Source organism: Natator depressus, chromosome 9 (genome assembly GCF_965152275.1).
Source record: "Natator depressus isolate rNatDep1 chromosome 9, rNatDep2.hap1, whole genome shotgun sequence".
NCBI lineage: Eukaryota > Metazoa > Chordata > Testudines > Cheloniidae > Natator > Natator depressus.
The window spans coordinates 19,298,708-19,324,705 of record NC_134242.1 but is presented as its reverse complement, the minus strand read 5'-3'; the positions used below and the strand labels follow the sequence as shown (position 1 = coordinate 19,324,705).

General features: G+C 38.7%; 1 protein-coding gene across 1 annotated transcript in view; it reads right to left on the bottom strand.

Moving 5' to 3' along the window:
* SI (sucrase-isomaltase) overlaps positions 1 to 25,998 on the bottom strand; it is a 174,788-nt gene that overhangs the window by 77,783 nt on the left and 71,007 nt on the right. Inside the window, exons 35-41 of the mRNA XM_074963634.1 lie at positions 24,962 to 25,096; positions 21,601 to 21,685; positions 20,376 to 20,514; positions 6,455 to 6,588; positions 5,847 to 5,881; positions 5,640 to 5,756; positions 2,352 to 2,500 (exon numbers count right to left, since the gene is read on the bottom strand). Of these exons, the coding sequence (XP_074819735.1) occupies positions 2,352 to 2,500; positions 5,640 to 5,756; positions 5,847 to 5,881; positions 6,455 to 6,588; positions 20,376 to 20,514; positions 21,601 to 21,685; positions 24,962 to 25,096 (794 nt within the window). The remainder of the gene's footprint in view (positions 1 to 2,351; positions 2,501 to 5,639; positions 5,757 to 5,846; positions 5,882 to 6,454; positions 6,589 to 20,375; positions 20,515 to 21,600; positions 21,686 to 24,961; positions 25,097 to 25,998) is intronic.

Here is a 25,998-nt window from a genome sequence, read left to right as displayed (position 1 = left end):
ACACAATAATAGTAATATTATCTAAGGGCCAGACTGAGAATCTCTTCTTCACGTTGTTGTACAACTGCTTACATAAATTGCCGCACTGCAGTCAATGAGTTACTCAAGTGAGTTATAGTCATCAAAGGGAATAACGTGGTCACAGTCTAGCCCTAATATTTTTAAACCTTTACAAAGTTGGGATGCAGTTTGATTTTGACAATAAGATTTAGATCAGTTCTTATTGTATTCAGTCTATTTTACCATCTCTAAAAGACACCAATGAAAACATTCATTTATCTTGAGGTCAAAGAAATGGTAAGAACCAAGTATCTACAAATTCTGAAGCAAACCAGCTAAATCTATTGCTAAACTTGGAAATGATTCCTATAATACATTTTTTAATGCTGGGATTGGAAGGTTTGTAAAAGGAGAAACAGTGACTCAATTTCCTTATTGTGATTATTCCACAGAACTATAATAAAGTGTTTGACAGAAATTAATGCTGAAGCAAGAGAATGGATAACTTCACTAATCTATTCAGATAGATGCTGAAAATCCAGTGTTAAGGAGAGAGTATATTACTGTCAGTTAAGGCTGAAAGCTACAAAATGATCAATCTCCTTATTTTTCCCCACCCTTCAAAAATCAAAATGTACTCACATCTGAAAACTCAAGGGAAGTCCTATACTTTAAACATAATTACACTGCAATAATTACATAGTTCATGTCTCTCAGTCCATAATGCTAAGTTTCTGAATCCAGAAAAAATATTTTGCGATATTTTGAGCTGGATTGCAACTTTTAGAGCAGAGCAGCACCATCCCCAGTCAAATGTCCAGAAGATACAGTGCCTCAGGAAGGAAATCCTGGAGCTGAACAGTTAAGTCAATCACCATTTACTTTAATGTAAAGGGTTTTTGGTCACACAATTCATACCGATTATGGTTAATAAAGGGTTAAAGAATGATTAATAAATGGTAAATCAATTGTTATAGATATATACACAGTCCAACAAGTCAATAGGTTGTTTAAAATCATCTATAACACCTTCTATTGATATGCATATAACAAATGATAAGATATATAACTCATATCTGTAGCATACTATAAATCTATTAACCCTTTATAAACCATTGATAATTTACAATACAAAATGTGATCTTTATTTTGTTTTTAATTTTTCTCTATTCTGTTTTCAGAACAAATGCAACAAGAACAATAGTAGTATCAGTATCAGCTTCTGGTACAATCTTCCTGCCATTGGTCAATTTGATGATCATTTTTAATAATCATGGCCATGATTTTCTGGAGAATACAGTCACTTGACTGCACACGTTTTAACCTAAATTAGTTTTTAAAAGAATTTAGTCAAATCAGGCAAATCGCTGTGTGGTCACACTTATGTCAGTTTGAAACTCATATTGAGTTAGTCTGCACCTGTAAACTTAAAAGGTGAATGCTACAGATTTTAATCAATTTAAGATTATCCACACAGACCAAATAAGCACCAGATAAGCAAAATCAGTTTAAAAATCACGTCTTTTGTTAAACTGGTGTAACTTTGGTTGTAGACACCAGACCTCAGTGTTCAGATATCTAACTTGAGATACCTTAAATGACCTGATTTTCAGAAAGGGCTGAGCGCACACTCTTTGAAAACTTAAGGTTTCTCAAGCTGAGCATCCAAAACTGAGGTATCCAATATCACTAACCATTCTGAGACATTTTGGACTACATGTGTCCACCCTCTAAAGAAGACAGAACTCCCATCTACTCAGTAAAGACTAACCCCTAAAACTGGGACACACATTACACAGAGACATAAATGTAGAGTTTTGCATAGAGCCAAATAATGGGTTCTTGCCTGACTCACGGAGCTAGGATTTGAATTAAGACAGAGTCCATGAGAAGGAAAGGAACAGGAAAACTATTAAAAGTGGTAGGAGATATGTAGAAGAGGACTCCGCCAGTAGCACAATTATAGTAGCACCTAATTGTGAGATGGTATGAAGAGAGAGAGAGGGAAATCACTATAGACAACAAGGAGTAGGAAGAGGAACAGATAACGGTCAATGAGATACACGAGAGTCCAGCGAGGGTTGTAAAAAAAAGAAATGGACCCAAGCCTATGAGTTGCTGACACCTTCAATAGGAACTGAGAGGGAACTTAGTACCTTCAAGCTACCCCTGAAGATGTGGGATTACATGCCACCAGGTTGCCCTCTTGAAAAAAAAAAGGGAACCAAATATCCCTAAATACTAGAATAAACATTCTTATTAAAAAAAAAAAAAGCAGAAGAGTACACTTTGAGCTAATTTCAGGAAAACTCATGAGTTTAAGTTAAAAAACAAATTGCTGTCATACTTACTCATGGAGGACAGGACGCACTACTGTGCTACCATGAACATGGGCTTCATACATTAAAGTGTACAGATAGGGTAACAGTGTGTATCTTATATTGAGTACATCTCTGGAAATGTTTTCAAATTGTTCGTCAAAGGCCACAGGATCTTGCCTCTAAAAATGGAAAGAAACTGTTACTCAACTGCAGAATCTCTCTCATGCCCCTTTTCACCTTTCTTCCTTGTTTTTAATTATTCGTTTATGTAATTTTAGAAGCACATTATGGACCTGATCCTCCACGGTACGTTAGCATTTCCTGAAAATCCTAAATAATGCATGCTTGCCTACCTGATTTGCACATGCAAGTTCCTGTTTACACATGTATATGCATTTGGGAGACATACACTGTTGAGCTGCCAGCTGGAAAGTTTGGCCCTAGATGATGGCAGTGATTGCAGTGACCTTCACAAGGAAGTGAGAGAAACTGATTCTTCATGGAATTTATTACATTTAAATGATAATTATTATAACCTCTGGTTATATCTATATTGATTCAAATCCAGCTTTTGCACCAAACCCACAATTATGAATAAAAGCATCTATTTCACAGCCACTTACAATGATATTGGTAGTATTTTATTATTTTATAACCTGAGAGAATGGCTATATTTTTGATTCCATGAACATTTCCATTGGCAACTCTTTTTTTGGAGGGTGCTCTAAATTAGCTATTAATAACTTGCCACCAACTTGACATTTGGTTGAAAAGTTCTCTGCCAAAGAGTAATATTAAAGGATTTTTCACAGCCTTACCTTTTGTAGCTATTTCCCTGACTTAAGCCTAGCATTTTTTTAAAAATTGAAGTAATAAGATAGTTGAGACAATTGGTAATATTTACATATGGACTAATATGCATGTTTCCTAACTTTTTTATATTATACTTTTACTGTAAATTCCTATGAGCTGTGTGGTAGTAGCATCAATAATTGAACACATGAATCAAAGTCCACATAATGAACTATTCCTAGCTGAAAATATCTTTCTGGGACTAGGTAATGTAAACTCTTTTTCTCCCTAAAATGCAGTGCTTTTCTCTCCTAAAGACAAAGTGACATTAAATAACAGTAGGTGTCACTGTGGGCCCTAACTAGAGGAGCTTAGAAGAAAAGCTTGAAAACCCTAGTGAGGGCATGGGGACAGAGGAGGAGAGGGGAGGGGAGTTTAATACAAACTCCCCTGAATGTATGACACATTGTGTTGTACATAATTTATTATCCTTCTTTCCTCCAGGGCAGCTCTCAGGACTTTCAAAAAGTAAAAAGAGCACTAATGGGTGATGTCAGGGAGCACTTTCAATCTTTATTAAATGTACTGAACAATACCTTGGCAAATACCTTGGGTAAGAATGGAAGCAACATGATAACCCTGAATCTGCATTTTTAAAGGTTTTAAAAGGCCTATTGAAAGGTGTGCTGCTGCAAGATAAAGCACACTGTTTTTAAAAAGGAGACTTTAATCCATTAGATATATGCCATATAAATAGCTCGACTCTGCTAGACCTGAAGCTCTAACTAGGACATAAGTACTGTTTCTATTTTTTGTTTTCCCACTTATCTTGTTTTACAGCTTTCCGCAGTACATTCCTTAGCTAAAACAGTCTGACAGTTACACAATTATTTTTTTTTATTCTTTAACAACAGTAGCAGATGGAAGCAGAATATGCAAAGTAGAATAAATTTGTACTCTCCCTCTACAATCTTATTAAACTATTCCATGTTCTGATTTGTCCTCTAATTGTGAACTATTAGGGGAGGAGAACACAAAGGTCATTCTTACTGCATTAAGTATACTTTAGCGAGGAAAAAACCAAACAAAACAAAAACCTTACTTGAACATTGTAGGTGCAGATTTTGTTTTAAAGGCATGCAAGTAAAAAAATGTACGAGCTTGCTTCAATCCTAGAATATGTTGGTTTCATTGTCATAAATCAGGATGCAGGCCCTTTAATGGTGTAAAACCTGCATGGAGTGGGCAGTGATGCCACGCACACAGGACTCCCACAGATGCAGCAAGTTAGAGCATGTCTAGGGAGCCAGGATGGGCACATCCACTCTGCAGCTCTGCCAAGGCAGCACCCAGGGGACCCAGCGACAGTTCTTGGCAAATGCCCCATGCAAGGTGACCGTGTAAACACCATATACCAGCCCTGGGGATCAATCACTATGAGCTCAGTAGCCCCAGCTGGCACATGAGAGTACCATTTACATTGCTCTATATCAGTCACAGTCAAGTTTCATGTGTAATTAGGGTGACCAGATTTCCTGATTTTATAGGGAAAGTCCCAATATTTGGGGCTTTGTTTTATATAGGCGCCTATTACTCCCCACCCCATCCCAATTTTTCACACTAGCTATCTGGTCACCCTATGTGTAATTAAGAGTCTGTATCCTCACAGCAATGTCTCAGTGTAGCTAACATTAAATATCAATGTACTGGTTGCCTGAGTCACTAGGTTTTGATGGGCCAACACCGGGAGGGAGAAAAAGGGAACTAAATTAATTAAGGCACAAAATTGTTCAAAGCTAGGTCACAAATATTTTGTGTCAGAACCAGTCTGCAAAACATGAATTTCCAGAAGGTTTATGTTCAAATAGACTTAATTTTTTTCCCTAGTTGAATCTTGATGCAAACCACACCCAAAATATGGGTTTAACAGCTTCATGAATGGTCACAGGAGTTCACAGGAACCAAAAGTGGGACAAGAGGCCATATCAGAGAATACCATGGAATCTGCGAGGCCAAAAGGGACTACTGTAGTCTGCCATCCTGTATAACGCAGACATTAGGACTTCCTCATATTAATTCCTCTGAACTAAGCATATCTTTGGGGGATTGTGGGGGGGAGGGGAGGAAATCTAATCTTGGTTTAAAAATTGCCTGTGATAGAGAATCCATCACACCACTTGGTAAGTTGTTCCAATGGTTAATTACATTCATTGTTTAAAAAGTGCACCTTATTTCCAGTTTGAATTTGTCTAGCTTCAACTTCCCATATAACACATTTTGAAAATGAAATGCACCGGTGCACAGAATGTAAATACTAGCATTAGCTAGAACTACTTCTCCTCTGACAAGTGAGTTAATAATGATGACAACATTTAAAAACAAGCATTCTTTTCACAGTGTGTCCTCTCTACTTTGTATCTGTTTTCTTTAGCTTGTGAACTCTTCAAGTTTGGGGCTGTTCATATCTTATGTAGCGCAAGCACATTACTGATGTACAGTAAATAATAAAAATAATCTATGACCCACCTTTGTGCCTATGGTATTATGATTTCTGGAAAATGGGTAAAATGCTCCCAGCTGCATCCAACGGGCACACATGTAATACTCTGCATCATTGAAGAAGCCACAAATGTCTGCTCCAGTCTGAAAGGTTTAAAAGAATAAATTTTAATGCTGTAGATTATTGCACTTAGGTAATGATGTTTTAAATGTGTAGTAACAACACTAACTTACATAGGATATTCCAAAAAGGCTGAATTCCATCATACCTGCAAGAAAAGTAAGGTGACTTTAATGACTGCTATTTTCTTTGGTATTCTAATAGCCACTTGCAGCAGCATTCATTTAGCAGAAAGGAATGAAAATAAATATATTGCTGTAGTTTCTCTGACATATTGTTCTTCTTCCCCCTGCAGGATATGCTGGCAGCAGGCTCAGCAGGAGCAGATAAAGGCAGCTGGGCGGGGAGCGGGAGAGAAAGAAAGAATCACTAGGGCCAGGGGTCAACAGGGAAAAGCTAAAAGTAATGGGTGGGCATTTTGTGGGGGAAAGGGAAGTTGACTTCAGTGGGAGTTGATAGCATTCAACAACCTCCAGGATCAAGCCCAATGTCTATTTTGTAAGCACATCAATTCTAAAGAGTTGCTTAGCATCCATTAAGAGAAGGTTAAAAAACAAGCAATTAAAACATGAATGGTGATTGTTAAATTGAGCAGCTTGTATTGCCTACAATTAAATTTCTTCTGATATAAGCCTAGTAAAAGCAAGTAAAAGACAAACGTGTCCAGAAGTAAGTTACTGCATAGGATCAATTGACTGTAAATCCTATTGCTTCCACATACCAATTATAGATTTATAAAGTTGATCCCAAGCTGCAGTGTTATCGCCAAGCCAGTGTCCAGCCCATTTTCCACTAGAGGGATACGTTGAACGGGTGATAACAATTCCACGTTCATTAATGGTGCTCTGTAAAGCACTAACATTGAAAATACAAAGAATAGTAAATTAGATGTGGAAGAAACTGTTCTAATAAAAAAAATATTACATAAGGTTTCCTTTGAAAATAAAAGTATTTTCTTATATTTTGATATCTAAGTTAAAACCATGTAGTTACTGGTATTATGAATAAATATAAGAACCAGATTAAAATAATGTTTTCAGAAGTTATAAGGGTTCATGTTTGCACTGGAATATATTATGATTCAGACTGATGTACTTGTGCACATTTAAAAACTGAAAATCAAGTGCAAATAAAACTAAGGTACAGTCAGAAATGTAAATGCCAAAAGAGAGGATGCTAGAATATGGAATTTCACATTAAAACCAGCTAGAATTCAGGAGAATTGGAGGGAAGAAAATCTTGTGAATATCTGTAAGATTGAATGCATGAGGTGATGCATGGTCCCTACGGAAATACATACCAGTGACCTAGTATTAGGTGAACTGGAAACAATTAAAGACAACTTTGAAAACATTCACAGACAAACATGACATCAGGACAAGAACTGGGTGAAACATTGTTATGGACTGAGTTAAAACCTTGTTCAAACTAATGTGTGCACTGTGCACAGACCCTTTATTTAAGACAGTTCTAAGAGACAGTTAAGCTGTCACACCTAAAACAAAGCCTATTAGCCTGTACCTAGAAACTAGCACAACGGGCAGGGGCTCCACTGGGCGTTGATCCATGGTGGGGCGGGGGGTGGTAGGTGGGTGAGAGAAAACACAAACTAACAACAGACAAGAACAGAAAGAAAGACAGAGGCAAAATGCAAGAAAGCCAAGAAGTAGCCTGTGAGTACAATGTCACCCTGAAAAAGCTAGAGAGTCTTGGAGCTGTGAGCTAAGAAACTGCTCTTTTCCTCCTGTGTTTGGAGAAGCAGAACTTCATACATACTTTTAAAATAAACCAGATTGCATCAAAGAGAATACGAGACTCCATCAATTTCCACTTCCAACTGGAATATACCCAGGGCCCTGAAATTTTACTAGCCACTCAGGCTGAAAAGTGGCTACACTTCTGTCAAAGAAAGTCTTGTGCCTCTGCAATCCACTCCACTAAAATTCTTTGGGGGGTTTAAAAATGGATAAAAGACAATTGGTAAGTATAAAATATTGAGATTTTCAATAAGCTTTTGACAAAAATCACTCATTAAGGAAACTGAAAGACAACTCCCCTCATTCAGATGGGCAAGGAGGGCTGCTAGCCCCAGAATCCAGTTTTTTCAGTCTTGCCTGCCTCCTTTCCAGCTGGGAGAGGTGGGCTGAGGTGACCCTGCCCAGCCTGGGCTGTTAAGAGGGTGCCTGCATCTTGTCCAGCAGAGGCAGCCTGTCCAATCCTGCCTCCTTCCTCTCAATGCATTAAAACCTATGATCATTACCACAAGATATCACAGAGCCCAAGCAGCTGCAATGTTAAACACAGATGCATTAGGGCAAACCAATTACTAGCTGACAAGGTTAGGAAGAAATTTCCCCTCCGGGTTGGTTATTGCATAACTGTCCATTTTGAATATTCCTCTGAAGTCTCAGATATTGGCCTCTGTTCTGATAGAGTAGTTGGGACACTGGTCTGACCTCCTTGGACAATTCCTATGATCCTACGTAACAATGTGAACAAACACATACTGTGAATCATTATACAAAAATAATAAACTACTAGTTTTAAAGGTACTCTGATTAAATCACATTGCTTTCTAATGCTATCTGCACAATAATAGCCTGAACAGCTGCTTCAATAAGGCACTGTTTATTTTTTTTTCTTCTGCAGAATTTACCGCTTTAGTGACATTATAATTACAGTAAAAACACACAAGTCACTTAAATTACCATAGTAATTAAACTAGACTAATGCATTGTAATTATTTCTTCCAAGATAAACAGTAAGTTTTCCAGTATCTTCTACTTCTTTGTCATGTATTATCAGACACTTTCATACTCTGCTTGTGTTACTCTATTTGTAGAGTGACTTGGAAATTGCACGTAGCGCTGTAAACATAAAGTGTATGTCAAGAAAATGTCTTTATGGGACTACAAATGTGTAAAGTTAAGTGTGTGCTTAATTGCCTTGCTGGATTAGGTTGAGAATCCTCAGTACCTTGCAAGATTGACACCGATACACACCTGAACATCAGTTATATGTGATGTAACAAAAATCTAATTTAACCTGAAAGTCTATGACTGGCTACTACATTTTACTTTTAAAGGCTTTGTTTTTTAAGGGCAGGTTTCAGAGTAACAGCCGTGTTAGTCTGTATCCGCAAAAAGAAAAGGAGGACTTGTGGCACCTTAGAGACTAACCAATTTATTTGAGCATAAGCTTTCGTGAGCTACAGCTCAATTCATCGGATGCATGCAGTGGAAAATACATTGGGGAGATTTTATATACACAGAGAATATGAAACAATGGGTGTTACCATACACACTGTAATGAGAGTGATCAGGTAAGGTGAGTTATTACCAGCAGGAAAGAGGGAAAAACAAAAACAAAAAAACAACCTTTTGTAGTGATAATCAAGGTGGGCCATTTCCTGCAGTTGACAAGAACCTCTGAGGAACAGTAGAGGGGGGAAATTAACATGGGGAAATAGTTTTACTTTGTGTAATGACCCATCCACTCCCAGTCTTTATTCAAGCCTAATTTAATGGTGTCCAGTTTGCAAATTAATTCCAATTCAGTAGTCTCTCAGACTACTAATATATCTGCTTGGTGCTTTAATGTGCCAACTTCAGAAAGCTGGGGGGGGGGGGAATGATGAGTCGAATCAGCTGCGGGGGAAGAATTTCATCAGAAAAATGTGAATAATAATTGGGAATCACTTAAGAACACCTTACCAGATGCTTAAAAAGTCACAATCCCACAACTAAGGAATAAGGGTGTGCTGGTTTTAAAAAATGGTTTAGAGGTGAAGTGAAAGCAGCTGTTAAAAAAACAAAACAAAAAAAAAACAAAAAAAACAGTAATACATAAAAAATGGAAGAAAGGCGAAGCGGATAATGATTAATATAAATCAGAAATTAGAAACTGTAGAAAACTGATAAGGAGAAGCCAATGGACACAAGGACAAATTTATAGCCAGCAAAGCTAAGGACAATAGGGAGTATTTTAAATATATTAGGAACAAAAAGAACACTGAAAATGGCATTGGTCATTACTAGATGGACATGGTAGAATTACTAATAGTAATGCAGAAAAGGCAGAAATATCCAATAATATATCTGTTCTATATTTGGGGAAGTGTCATCGTATGGTGATGATAACACTCTTTCCATACCTAGAGAACCTCTAGGTTCCCTTTCTGGGGGTGCGAGACATGCCAGATTTTTTTAGAAGGTAAATAATCAAAAACACAAATTAAGTACAGGCACGTAAGTACAACTACTTTGTTTCATCAAACCTACGTATTTATTAACATTATACATTTTTAATGATTACTGTAATATACAAACAAAAAATATATCTAAGAACTGACCTATTTCAATGATTTTTGATAAGGGGTGTGAGAACATATTTTGAGAACCAAAGGGGCACAGGCTGCAGTAAAGGTTAAGAACCGCTGCTCTAGAGGATGTTCAACGGAAGCTACTAAAATTAGGTAGTTTTAAATCAGCAGGTCCAGATCACTTGTATTCAAGAGTTTTAAAAGAGATGGCTGAGGACTATTGGACCATTATTGCTGATTTGTAATAAGCCTTGGAGCAGTGGCGAAGTTCCAGAAGACTGGAAGAAAGCTAATGTGCTAATATTTAAGAAGGGTAGACATGATGACCTGGGTAATCATAGGACTTTCAGCCTGACATCAGTCCCAGGTAAGATAATGGAGTGGCTGATACAGGTCTTGATTAATGAAGAACTAAATGAGGGTAATGTAATTAATGCAAACCACCATGGGTTTTTGGAAAATAGATCCTATCAAACCAATGTAACATCTTTTTTTGATGAGATTACAAGTTTGGTTGATAAAGGTAACCGTCTTAACATAATAGCCTTAGACTTCTGTAGGCATTTAACTTGGCACTGCATAACATTTTGATTAAAAAACTAGAACAATATAAAATTTACATAGCACACATTAAATGGATTAAAAACTGGCAAATTGATGGGTTTCAAAATGTAACTGTCAATAGGGAATTGTCATTAAGCACGTCTGTTTCCAGTGAAGTTCTGCAGGAATCGTTTCTTGACTCTACATTGTTTAACATTTTCATCAATGACCTGGGAAAAGTTTGCAGCTGACATAAAAATTGGGGGAGTAGTAAATAATGATGAGAAAAGATCACTGATTCAGAGCGATCTAGATTACTTGGAAAACTGAGCAAAAGCAAACAACACGTGTTTTAATACAGCTAAATATAAATGTATACATCTAGGAACAAGGAATGTAGGCCATACTTACACAATGGGGGACTCTATCCTGGGAAGCACTGACTCTGAAAAAGATTTGGGGCTGAGGTGGATAATCAGCTGAACACAAGCTCCCAGTATGAGGCTGCGGCCAAAAGAACAAATGCGATCCTGGGATGCATAAACAGAGGAAACTCAAGTAGGTGTAGAGAGGCTATTTTAGCTCTGTATTTGGCACTAGTGTGTCCTCTCCTGGAATACTATATCCAGTTCTGGTGTTCACAGGTCAAGAAAGATGTTGATAAGACGGTTCAGAGAAGAGCAACAAGAATGATTAAAGGATTAGAAAACTTGCCTTATAGTGATAGTCAAGGAGCCTAATCAATTTAGCTTAACAAAGAGAAGGGCTAACTTCACTATGATCTGTAAGTACCTAAATGGGGAACATATGTATAATAATGGGCTATTCAATCTAACAGAGAAAGGTGTAACATGATCCAATGGCTAGAAGTTGAAGCTTAACAAATTCAGATGGGAAATAAGGCGCAAATTTGTAATGGTGAGAGTAATTAACCATTGATATAATTTACCAAGAGTTGTGGTGGACTTTCCATCACTGACAATATTTAAATCAAGACTGGATGTTTTTTCTAAAACATCTGCTCCAGGAATTATGTTGGAGAAGCTCTATGTTCTGTGCTATACTGTAGGTCAGACTAGATGATGACAATAGTTCCTTCTGGCCTTAGAATCTATGAACTACATAAAACAAAAGTTGCAATTGGAGTGCTACAAAATCGTAAATGGAAACTCTGTTTTGGAGGCCACTGCCTAGAGAGTCCTGCTGAATGGAGATTAAGGTCTCTTGTTTACTCATAGAATAGTTACAGCTTGGACAGAGGCAATGGTAAAGTGGAGGACAGGCATACTTGTCCTCAGTTTTTTTCAAGAGTTCGAGCCTTTTTTGGTGATGATTTAGGGGGTCTAAGACTCAGGTTTGAAATACCTAAACTTTCTAGAAGGGCCAGCTCAGCCCTTTATCCGAGAGAGAGAGAGAGAGAGAGAGAGAGAAACTGAGTTACATGCAATTTACAGTTTATGCAGGACTTTTAGATGTGAGTTTAAAGAGAGAGATCTTGACTACTTTTTGCAGACATTGATAAGCCCATGTCACTTTCATCAGGGTAAGCCCTTTGTCTCTGTTGCCCCCCAGGTTTTGTGTACTGCTCTGTATACCAATTAATCTTACACCTTTCCATATCAAATGTGGATGAATTTCATTGGTGTAGTGCTTTGGGTTTTTCAGAATAAAAAGGTGATATACATATATGCATAATACTATTATTTTTCTAATCCCTGAATAACGATGTGCCAGCAGATTCTTCCATGAACCAGTAACATATTAGGAATTATTGCTCAGTGACTTACAATGCACAACTCAGGTATCCAAAGAATATGATTTTATAGCCCCAGCTTTCTCATCTTTTGATAAAAATGAACTTCGATATTGCTGCTCCATTCAATAAGTATCTGTACCACGGTGGCCAACTCTTGTGATTTTACTGTGATATTTGATATTTTACTTAAAGACCCAATTCTGACAAACAAATGCTTACGTGATAATCTCTGCTTTTGTTAAAAAAAAAAAAAGTACACGTTTAGCCCTTGTGGTTGCAGAGAAAAGCTTTAAAAAATGTGACCCGAGTGAAACCACAAAGGTTTAAAAACCAGAAGACAAATAAAAAGAACTCATTTTTAAGACAGTATCTTTAAGACGGGGGGGGCTGTGATTGTCAGTACTTTTGTACTTACATTTTAGGAAAGTACTATTGAAAAAGTACCACCAGGCAGTACGCTAGCGTAAATAATTACTGATTGCCTATATGTTTTAGAGGTTCATTCTGCTGAAATGTTTTTGTTATCCTGAAGTTTCTTACAGAGTATTCTGTTTAATCTTCTTTCCCCAGTTTTGTGAATAGAGACTATAAACTTTTTGAGGTGCAAGACTACTTTTTTTCCACAATACGGAGGGCAATACACATTTTGGCTAATCCTTTTCACAATACAGAGGGCAATACATTTTGATGCTGCCATATGGAGTATGAAAGGCACCAAGATCATCTCTGCTTTACCTTTCCATCTTGTATCATGCAAGACCAAGTAAGAATGCTGCAGCTAGCATTTCCTTAGCATTAGGGGTAGAGTAGAGACAACTCGACTATCTAAGGGTCATGGCTAGCCAGGGTCCTGATCCATCTGTGCACCTTGTGGGGTCAAGTAGATGGTCCTCGGGGAGGAAATGCTCTCAATTTCTGAAACAGCAGTAAGCATCCTCTCCCCGAGTCCTCCTGCCTGTGTCTGATCTGTTCTGGCAAAATGCTCAGGAAATAGCTCCAGTCCCCTGTCCCATTCTTTTCCCTGAGAAAATGTCAGAATGCCCCTGGATTGTGCAGGTGCTGTATGATATAGTCTAACTTGAAGCCATTCCAGAATGATGGCCAGAAAACATCATTCATTAGGTTCATATATGTAAGCTATATTGAACCTCCTGATAAGAAAATTGTACTTTGCATCATTATTTCTTGACTCTGATTGCTCCCATGTGTACTACTATGGCACTTCTTCAATTATGGTATTACACCATCTTAATGCTGGCATAGAAAATAAATTTGGAACATTTAAGATTTTTAAATAGATGTTTTGACCATATTTTCAAGTATAAGAAGTGTTTGAATAAACTATCATTTATCTTTGTCATTTCTGCTGTTCAGGTAAACCTTTTAAAAACAGAAAAAAAAATCACTAGATTTAATTTTATCCTTAATACTCAGAAGCAATGATAATATTCCCATCAGTGTTACGTTATCGTCTACAGCAATGGTTCCCAAACTTGTTCCTCCGCTTGTGCAGGGAAAGCCCCTGGCGGGCGGGGCTGGTTTGTTTACCTGCCGTGTCCACAGGTTTGGCCGATCACGGCTCCCAGTGGCCGTGTTCGCTGCTCCAGGCCAATGGGAGCTGCTGGAAGCGGCGTGGGCCGAGGAACAAGTTTGGGAACCACTGGTCTACAGACAATTCCCAAATTGTACTTTGGTTTGGCTGACAGTATAAGAATCAGAAATTCCTTACTGTCCTGTCAGCAATTCTGTGAGTGCCTTCATTGACAGTGATGCACTGGCATACTTCCAAATATAACATCCACTCAGTGAAAAATTCAAGTGGCCTTGATATTTTCTTTCTTTATGGTAATATCAAAGTTACCAACGGCTTTAAGGTCATTAAGGCCCATAGAAAAATGCTGTTCTTTGCTTGCTCATTGAATTGGAAATGAAACAACCTAGATATATTATCATTAGATCAGACATTATCTAAAATAGGATAGGATATTACTCAGTAAGGAATTAACATATAATAAAGTTCGTCTTGGAACTGAGAAAATAAATTGTTAATGAGAAAGGCTTATGCATATCATTTACATAAAAAGTTCACTAATTTCCCTCTAATATTATTTCTTATTTTTTGTGAAGGATGTTAATTCAAGAATGCGTACACAATGCCCTGCATTTAAAACAACAAATTCACATACCGGAGCTTGATATATACCATAAGACCAAAACAATATCAGTGCTATAATTAAGCAGTCCATCACAGCTATACCTGGAAGAAAAAGGCTATTTCATATTTTAATTACTTTAATTACTTAGGTTATTGTTGGGTAATTACTTCTCTTAACAGCTGATCAAAATGCTGAGGATAGTTCCGTCTTGTAAATGAGCAGCAGAGCGAGCACTTTTATGATTGACTGATCTTGTTTACAATGCAGAGCACTGTCTCAAGATGGCCTTGGTAGCTGTCTCATAATAGATATCTCAGTTGAAAATGCAGCATGTTGAGTCTGAATGTGTTGGGACAAGAAAACCTTTGATGGCATCTAAAATTAAACTATATTAGGAATAGCAACATGACCATCTTCTCTGATAAAGCCAGGCAGCAATTAAGGTTGCACAATATAAAAATTATATGGATGAAGTCATTAGAATCTGTGTACAACTAATTTCTGCCAGGCAAATGAGAAAATAATCTTCTGTAATATCAGACTTGGATAAACTCTTTTTTTAAAACGTGACTTGAAAATCGCATCTGCTCTGAGAGGGTGATTGTGAAACGGCTGGACTCAAAGCAAGACACTGAGTTTCTTTTGAAGAATTAAATTCAGCAATTGAAAAAAAATTCCAAAGGACACAAAACAATTTTGCTGCTTCAGATTCCAGTTATCAGAGCAGAATCCTCTTTGGTAAGACACACTCATGGGCACCCTATCTCGAATTAAGTGGTTGGTGCAAGCAAAAGAAAAGGATAGTCAGTATTATCTGTCTGGTGCAATCATCATAGTAACTGAGCAATAAAATAGGAGTGAATAAAAGCAATCAAGAGTCCAACAAGTAGACTATATCAGTGGTTCTCAAACTTTTTACTATAAGGCCTCACTTTTGTCAGTCCAAATGAGTTCAGTTCCCATCTTCACTTGTGCTAGAGACAATATTGATATATCTCAGCTATTAGTAAAATACTGGCACACTAAAAGTACATACACTCATAACAGCCTCACATTTCACTGAGAGAGATTTGCTTGTTTCTGTGAATACAACTTACCGAAGTGTGGAAGGACTGACATAAATTGAAAAAGAAAGTAATCTGCAAACCTCTCCAAAAGGATCACAGGCTCCTGCCACATAGAGTCTCCCATTCTGCCACTGCCCCCTCCTCAGTTTGTCTCCTTTGGGTCCCCAGCTATTTCCTCCTATAGCTCCTGACCGCTTTAATTCCCTCTTAGCAAATATGACAGCTGCCTTCTTGGTCAATATCAGAGACTGAATCAGCGATCTCCTGAAATAAAAATCAGAAGTCTCTACAACTTTAGATAAAGAGCCAAGCTCACTAGCAGAAGGTTCTAACAGACCCATAGCCTCTGCAGATTAGGTACAGAGGAGATCACCACATACACCAGGTATGTCCACACTGCAGAAAAAAACCCACAGCAGAGTGTCTCAGAGTCTGGGTTGATTGACTTGGGCTCACACTATGGGGCTGAAAATAGCAAGTGTAGACATTCCTATTTGGGCTGGAACCCAGGCTTTGTGACTCACTCCCACGGGATTGGGGAAGGGAATGTTGCAGTGTAGACATACCCACTGACTATGAGTTACACAAGGCCCTGTGGCAGCCATCTTGTCGCCCCCTTCTCCTTACTGTTCTCTACTCCTCCAGCTCCTTCAAGCTGGCTAGGCAAGAGCTGGACATTCTTCTAGGTATTACTAGTGACACACAATCCCTGGTTGGAGAAACTGTGCTGGCCGTGAGAGAGAGAGTGAGAAGGAGAGTGAGTAGTTAGAGCTAGAACACACACACACAGAAAATCTTGCTACCATCTTCCGCTTAGCTGTTCTGTCAAGGCTAGACTAAAGCTAGACTTAAAAACAATATTTTGTAAAGACGTAATACTTATTTTAAAATCCCAATATCTACAAAAATAATAAATTTGATCTTTTGCCTTTTTTTTAGTCTTAACGGTTTCATATGTTCTCGGCAACCATAAGTGCTATAGACTTATTTATTTGTTTTTAAATGAATGCTGAGTTTCTCAAGTAACCATATCATTGCATGCCTGAAGCCTCTGTAGCCTAGCATAGCATTATGGGGGACTGATTCTCCTTTTCCGCTAAAAAACCCCTCTGTTGCAGGGAAGGGTATCTATGGACCTCTGTGAGTGGGTGGCAGAGTACCATCCATCTATATAGGTATTCATATGACCTTCATCATGGTAGTAGCTGAATGCCTCATAATCTTTAATGTATTTATTCTCACAACATACCTGTGAGGTAAAGAAGTGCTGTTGTCCCCATTTTACAGATGAGGGGTGTCTATCAGGAGATAAGGAGGTTGTAGAGTTGGTGGAAAGGAAGGCGAGTCCTAGGAGTTTCAGGAGTGAGTGGTTAAGAGGGAGGAAGCTAGGGGTGCCGCTGGTTCCCTCCATAACTAAGAGCAGAGACAGTGCTCTGGTTGCCATCCTTTCCCTCATATAGAGAAAGTACCACTTCTTCCAGTACTCTTCCTGATGACCTTTCAGAGGTCACCTGACAGGAGAGAAAACTTTTTCAGTGAGACAGAGTGTCTCAGGTATGGTCACTGCAGAGAAAAGAAAGAATAGCACCATTCCCACCTTGCAATGGAGAGGTGGAGAGGTCTGGTGAGTCATCAACCTTGCTGTGAGAGGCTGGCTAAGATAGGGAGATATGGATTTTCTATTTCCCAGAGAGATTTTTGAGTAGGTCTAGGTTTCTGCTGGAAGACCTCCAGTTATTTCAGAGAAGGTCTGTCATGGACTGGACAGAATTAGAAAGAGAACACAAAGGCATTAGAGAGGTTTGTCCAAGGAAATGGTATGACTGGATGCTTTTTAAAAAAGCTCTAGGAAAGAAGTCAATCTGTCAAATGGCCAGGAGAAAAAAAGAGACCTAAAGTTGTTGGTCACTGACTCGAGTGATCTGGATGTGGTTTGGGAATACAGGTAATTTTTTTAGTATAGACCAGAGCGTAGACACTGTAAACCTTGTGTACGTACCTATTTTTATTAATTATTATTATCTATCTTTTGTTTTCAACTTCCTGTTATGCATTATGCATATTGAAATACAAAGCTACTTTACTGTGCACCTAATCTCTCAGGTACGTTTTCCAGGAATAAACAGCTTTCACTCAGTACCTACACACACACACACACACACACACACACACACACACACACACACTTGTAAGACTGTTTCCCATTGATGTAACACTCAGCAATAGAAAAGTACAGTATGCAGGAAAGGACTATATTTTGTTTAAAGCACAGGTGATCACAGAAACATAAGGTTCTGAAAGAGGTTTGTTTTGGTTTTCTATTTAAATACCTGCTTTGGCTGAACACTAGTTTCTTCCAGTAGACAGTGCAAGTCAGCAACAACAGTGTCACTTGAAATTCTGCTCATAGGAAAGAGATCCCAGCTTCTTGAAAGCCTACAGCTTTTCCCTCTTTTCTCATCTATTAGCACTAGGCAAACACTGTCATGAGACAAGAACATAAACCTAGTCCATTTGTCCTTAACATGTATGGTACTTGCATGAAAAATGTGTTACATTTTCCAGCTTCTAACTCCAATTAACTGTGCTCTTACAAGCTGTTTCTGGATCCTTTCGGTCTGCCCTTTGCGTAAACCTCATGTTAGATGAAAAGCATACTGCCAAGCAAGAAGGTTCAGAAGTGTGATGTGTGAAACAGAAAGATATGAGAAAAACTATAAAGGAAACTATGAAGAGGAAAAAGAGAGAAATACAAAACAAAGCATGCTTCATTACACGTTAGACTGTGTTTCTTTTTGTGGTGAGAGAATCAGCCATATGAATGTGAATTCTTCATCCTCAGCACATGCATGGGGTTGACTTGAAAATGGATGCAGAATACAAGCAGTGATTTGTTAGGTATTTCCCCCCACTCTTCCCTTATAGAGCTACCTTCAACTGCTAATATACCCACGGATACGAAAGTCAGCCCAGTGTGGAAGTAAGGAATGCAAATGTGGCTTTAACTCATATTTACAATACCCTGATCCTACACCCCTTCAAACACTATGCTGGTCCCAACTTTAATATTAAAACAGGAATGATCTAACTTACACTGGCTGTCAACAGCCCCCAAAAGGCTATTACAGAAGCAGGGGATAGCCAGGCTTATGGGTACCCTGTTTACCTTTGCCAAGGTCGCCACACTGAGGATGCCCTTATAAAGAGGCACCAGCTGCGTCAAATTTACAGTTGCTTTGCACAACTGACGTCTCTCCTGGCAAAGCTGCCATAGTAGCTTTATGCCAGCCCCTTCTGTGGGACAGTCCCTCCTGGACACAAAAGAAAACATGCAAGTTACGGTCATGGCAGGGTTGGGGTGGGAAGAGAGCATTTCAGTGTGGCAACTGAAAATGGCAGCTATATTAAAGAGAGGGCTGAAGCACAGTGTCTAGGAAACTCTTCCAGCCAGAGTAAGTCAGAACATTGCTGTGGCTGTGAAGACTAAGCTCATAATATATTATGCTGGTGACACAACTAAAGCCAGAGAAGTCTCCAGGTTACCGCTAAACTCAACACCACCAATCAATCATGCTCCTTATATATTTGAAACAATTCATCTTTCAAATCAGGAACAAAGAGCAGACAAAAAAGAGAGAGTATCAATTAAATATAATAAGGTGGGTCAGAGATATAAATAGCTGGACACAAAACATTAATTCGAAGCATATTTTGCCTAAGTCAACGTAAAAAATAACAGAGGGTCACACGCTTCATAGAGTCTGTAGGCTGAGCTCATTGCACACATTAGGGGCTCCTTGCTTCCATTCATGTTCCACAAGCTCCCTGTGTACCTTCCTCCCATCTCTCTCTATTGAAGAGAGTCCCTGCAACTCCCTCTGCTCCCTCCCTCATGCCTGGGGCTCTGAGTCCCCCATTCCCTCCTTCTATGGCAGGGGCTCTGTGTTCCCTCACTACCCCTCTCCACCAGAGTACCCCAGACCTGCAGCTCTGCATGTGCCCCTATTCTCCCTTTCTCCCCATATCAGGGTTGCTCACTATCCCATGTCCTGGGCTCTGTATGCCCCTATTCTCCCATTATCCCCTGCCACATGGCATGGGCTCTGTATGAACCCACCATTCCCTCCTTCCCCCTGTTTTCCCTCCACACGGACACCAGGGCCTCCTATTCTCCCCCTCCAGGCCATGTGTACACACCTGCACTTCACCCCCCACAAAACCCCTTCCCTCACACAATTATTTGTCTTCATTCTGTCTGGGAGATAACTCTTTCAGAGTGTCAACATGTTAATCTCTATTGGGAGGATAGACAGAGATGAGATAGGGGTATTGTTATGCTGGAAGGCATTAATGGGTGTCATCAACCCGTTCTTTGGTCTACAGACTCTTGCAGAGGTGCTTGAAGCTGTGGCTCTGATAAACAGAGGAAAGGGGCTCCATGTGCCCTGCATTTTCACTCTTTTGGTTTTTCAATTTCCCCAGAATTGATAGGTATTTCTCACTGATGCCTAGAATGTTCCTTGAAATTTTGGAATTGATTGGATGTGGCTTTCAAAAGTTATTGAGTACATATAGACAGACAGGCAGAGAAATGCTATTGGATTGAGCGTATGCCCTTGAAAACTTGGCTAATAAGTTTGTAAACTTTACAGAGATGGTGTTTATACTTTGTTGTATTTTTAAAAATTTCCAGTTGCTAACTGTTTCCAACTATTACTGTCAGTAAAGAGGTGCCTGGATTATTGTGGAACAACAAAGAGAGTAGCTTCTCAAGAGGAGAGGGGAATAAAACAACTTACTCATAGGTAGGTTTTGTATGTGACCATCCATAGAGATTATGCACATCATAGTGTCTAACAGGGGTTCCATCTGGCAGGAACTGCTCGCTTTCCATGCATAAGGTTTTGTGATTCAACCCAAGTGACTGTGATTCCAACCCTAATGAGAAGGAAGTTTAAATATCTGTATCGTTAAATCATACCAAATTGTTTACCATATTTAACTGCCTGTGCAGTGGGGTTTTGTTTTGCTTTGTTTTCTGTAAGAATACCATTCTAAATTTTCTGACAATTTAGATTTTGAATACTAGCTGTTCCCAATAATCCTGTATACTAATTTGGAGCTACAAAATTACTATAATAATCTCATGTTCTCAGCCTTTATGAACAGGATCTCTTAACTCAGAGGATGCTGCAGATCTTTAGAAGCATCTTTCCACATCATCCATATAACCTGAATAATGGGAAAATATCTGTAAGTATTAAGCTAGGGACAACTACACAAATTAATATTGAGACACTGTGTATGAAAGCAGTGAAGGAAGAAGTAAACATGATAGTAGTCTTACATGAGTAGAACATTAGGAGGAAAATTTTCAACAGCTCAAAGAACTTTCAAAGGGACCTTTTTGTGTCTTTGAAAATATCCTCCTGGATAACTACTTGTTAATGTATTCTCTGCTAAAGTCCCATATTTTATAATGGCTCTAGCACAAACTGAGCCAACAGTGTACAAGCTATGACCCTGAAGTCTCTAAACTGTGGAATGAAGAAAATTTTTATTTTATTATGAATTCTGTGTCTTCCCCAAGCCACGCTCTGTGATTTTTAAATTGAATTGTTCAAATCAAGTCTTTTGCTAAAGGTAGGAGGTAGGGAAAATATTCTCTAAATACTTGAAACTGAACTGCATTGTTCATGTGAAAAACAAAGTAATCTACAGACAGTTTGATCAAAATGCTTGGAGCCATTTTTTCCAAACATGCCTAGACTTAGGCCTCTAAATCTATGTTATGTACGCACCTAACTAAAAGTGGCTTTATTTTCAGAAATCCTGAGCAAGCACAGCTCCTCACTGCAATCAGGAGTTGTGTATGCACAGAATCTCTGAAAAAAATCAAGCCCCTTTTATTTAGCTACTAAATAAGGCATCAGAGTTTGACAATTTTGGCCCCAGATGAAGTCTCAGTGAATGATGCAATAAATAGAGTCGCTTACGGAAGTACAAGATAGTTACTATACTTACTGGGCATATAGGGAGGATTGTTTAGCTCTTGGTTTCTACAGCCTTCAACTGCTCCATGAACAAAGCTTGCTGGTTCATTCATGTCCTAAAAAGTAAAGAAAAAATGAACATTTTAAAATGAATTTTGTTTGTTTCAATTATGTGACATATTAAATGCTATTTTGCAAAGAGATGCATAATAAAACTCCTTCAAGAGCATTTACAGTTGCATTTTTTAACATTAGTGTTTCAGCCAATTTATCTTTTCTTGACATGATAGTGATCAAAATTTATATTTGTAAAAAAAGAAAAGGAAAGGAAAAACAATGCACCCAACTGAGATCTAATATGCAAGGCTCTAGCTTGCAACAGTTTGTTTATGCTCAATTTATAACCCCCTGAACATGCAAGGTTACAATGGATCTACTGACAAACCGAGCTACCAAGATACTGACAGAATAGTTTCCTCCATGGCAGATCCTCTGAACTCACAGAGACCTTTGGGAAGCTCCTTCTTAGTCACTGGAACAGGGATTTTGAACTGGGATCTCCCAGATTCTAGATCAGTGATCTAACCAACGGCCTGTCTATAGAATGAGAATGACTCTCTCTCTGGCCCAATGCCTATTTTATTATTTATACACTGTGGAACAGTTTCAACAGGAAAGCTTGAGCAAACCTAACCTACAGTGCAGTGGTTAGGGCACCTCTCCTGAGAAATGGGAGATGAGGGTTCAAATCCCTGTTCCACATCAGACACAGAGGTGATCTGCCACATCCCAGGTGAGTGCCTTAACCACTCAGCTATTGTGAGAAAGGGCTTAAATTTAAATATGTGTTTAAGTGCTTTCCAGAACTGGTGCTATAGTTTGTCACTGGGACTACACAGGAGTGCTGCCTGCAGAGGCTGATGATCTGATGCAGTGGATCAATGCATCCTCTGAACACAGACACCTCTCTTCTTATCAAGTAATGCATACTTTTTGGTATGTGTTTCGCCTTCTGCATGACTCTGGCAGAGCAGAGATTACAGCCACATTCCTTTGTGGCAGTTCCCCAGTGACAGACTGTCAGGATCTTGCTGAAGGGTTGATGCCAGCAGAAACTGGTATAGAGCCCAAGATGAACTCAGCCCTTAGAGTTTAAGGCTGTGATTTTTAAAGGACTCTAATGGAGTTGGGTGGCCAAATCCCACTGAAATTAGGGTCCCTACCTTCCTTAGGTATTTTGAGAAATCCCAGCCTAAATGTTTCTTTTTCTTTTTCAGAGGGCCAGCTGAATAAATTAACTGAGTCTCTGCTGGGAAACTTCCTTAATATCAAAAAGAAAAGGAGTACTTGTGGCACCTTTGAGACTAACCAATTTATTTGAGCATGAGCTTTCGTGAGCTACAGCTCACTTCATCGGATGCATACTGTGGAAGCTGCAGAAGACATTACATACACACAGAGACCATGAAACAATACCTCCTCCCACCCCACTCTCCTGCTGGTAATAGCTTATCTAAAGCGATCATCAAGTTGGGCCATTTCCAGCACAAATCCAGGTTTTCTCACCCTCCGCCCCCCCACACACAAACTCACTCTCCTGCTGGTAATAGCCCATCTAAAGTGACCACTCTCTTCACAATGTGTATGATAATCAAGGTGGGCCATTTCCTGCACAAATCCAGGTTCTCTCACCCCCTCACCCCCCTCCAAAAACCACACACACAAACTCACTCTCCTGCTGGTAATAGCCTATCCAAAGTGACCACTCTCCTTACAACGTGCATGAAAATCAAGGTGGGACATTTCCAGCACAAATACAGGTTTTCTCACCCCCCCTTTTTTTTTCCTTAATATCCTGCTTCCTAGAATGAAAGCATAGATACAGGTATAGAAAGTCTCCAGGGAAATAACAAATTCTGTGATGGGATCTTTGAGATGTGGCCCATGGTGATTATTGAAGGTAATGGACTAATTTTTAAACAAACTCTTATGTATTAGAGGTTTTGTACATAGATAAATTATTATTTACATAGATCTCATTTTAAATTATTCATCTCTGACCTTCAAAACATGTAATAGTTTGTGTGGCCTTGGTTGCTACATTATGTTGTCCACTGGTTAAATAAATACAACACGGGTGGCATTATTGAAAGATACCAAACATTTTACTGGATGCCTAGGCACTTCTCTTCTTTGAGACAACAATATATTAACATTAGATATCTCCCATAGCTATTGCATGTCTATTCCATTTTAGAAACAAACAAAACACTCCATCTAGCATAGTTCTGCAGTTGTCCTGTAGAGATGGCAGTCGTAGCAAACTGTTCGGGAGACTTCAAGTGTTTACAAGAAAATCATCCTAAAAGCATATTTTAAATATGGGGGGGGGGGTAGGGAATCAAGATAATGTTAATTAGGTAATGAAATTAAATATATCAATAATAAAAGAATTAGGACTTGCTCTTCAGCCGATAATGTTGTATTAACAAAACAGCTAATTTTTGACCATCAGTAACATATTCCTAATAAATTCAACTGAACTTCTTCATGCTTATTTTCTGAGAGGAATGGGTGTGAAAAGGAGTTAGGCATGACTGGATTTATAAAGGAATTCTTTGAATCACAAGGTAGTATGGGGAAAGTCAGTCAGATAAACTTTCATATTTTTCATTTCTTATGCTGAGGGAGAGTGTAGCCTTCATAATTGTGTGAGGTGATCATTGTACTGCAATGATGGGGTGATCATTCTACTGCATATCAGAGCACAATATGCCACATGCAACAACCACACCAGACCGTGGCATGAGAGAACATTGTAATGGAGCTGGGGGAGGCAGGTGCAGATCCATCACAAACTGAAGAAGTCTCTCCAACCCACTGTCCTTAACACACAGCAGTAAGTAAGCAAACCCACTGAATTTACAGGTGGGATTAACATGCAGGTTTCCATGGTAATTTGGGCTCTGCCACTAAGGTTATAGAGCTAATCTGCTACAGCTATATCAAGACAATATGTTATTTTTCAATGGGTCCAAACTAAAACCCTGGACATGAGCCCTACCAAATTGGAGGGAGTGTAGACCTGCAATATAAACATCCTGCTTGGCCCCTATCTCTATAATGCACAAACCCTAAACCCCGAATCTGGACAGGCCAAACTTCGGGGAAGTTTTGATCCAGAACTGGCTCTGAACTTTGAGAGTCGGGCACATCTCCACATTCTTCAAGATTTAGAACCAACCCATAGAAACACTAAAAAACAGTTTCAGTAATTTAAAATACTTTTATACTTCAGCAAGATTTTCCTATAATTATTAAAACCAAAGGTAAACAAAAAAAAAAACGAACAAAAAACCTAGCTATAAAACAGAGAAAATATATACACTTACAATCCACAAGCCATCAAACTTCACACTTTTCTCTGGTTGATTTGGGTTAGTGTGGTATTCTCTTATTTCTCTTTGCCACCACTGAGCTGTGGTGTTGCGGAAAAAATCTGGGAAAGCTGCATAAGCTCTATATAGCTGTAAAAGTAACAGACAACGTAGAGAGAAAGATACGTATTACTGAGATGGAATTACTGGATTTCCAACCATGCAAATTTTGTATGGTTTCTGATTTCCTAGGTAACGCCATTTTCTGTGATTCTTATCATGCTGATGGACTAAAAGATTTTACTTTTATATGGGTTGTAACACTTGGAGAAATGGTGTAGTTATTTTTGAGTTATAATAGGAACATAAAAAAATAAGAAGGCTTATATGTCAATATGCATTTTAGGTTTTTCTTTAAAAATAAATGTGGATCAGTATTCCATAGTACAGTTTAACCACTTCTGGAATTTTCAGATGTGTAAGCTGAGACACAGAAAGTCAAGAGTGAATTGTGATGAACACCACTCCAAATCAGTGCAGAGCCCGGAAACTAATCTCAAAGTTCTGACTCTTAAGAGTCTGATTTGCATTTACATGGAGACTTCTTTACAATACTCTAGCTGTAACAAGGGGCCTTAGATCAGAAATGTACACTCACTTTAAGCCCCTTTACGTTGCCAGAGCATAAATGAGCACCAATGGCTCAGCTATTATGGTGATGGGCAGTAGTATAAACCCCCTGAAATAGAATGGCATAACTAGACTTAATGTAAATGAAAATCAGGTTCTTACCCTCTGCTCTAATCCCTAGATAACACACACCTTTTTATCAGTTTGTGTCTGATCATACTGGTTACTTAGGGCTCAGAAAGATAATTTGCCTAGAGAGGCAAAACTTAAACTCAGTGAGACTATTCTTGAATAGGGAAAAATATGATGTTCTCAATGAATGTGAGGACAACAGAGGATTATAATCTAGCCACATACATGGGAGACTTCATAGCTAATAGCTGGTCTGAGCTTTGAAATTATATGCATTTATCATATTAATT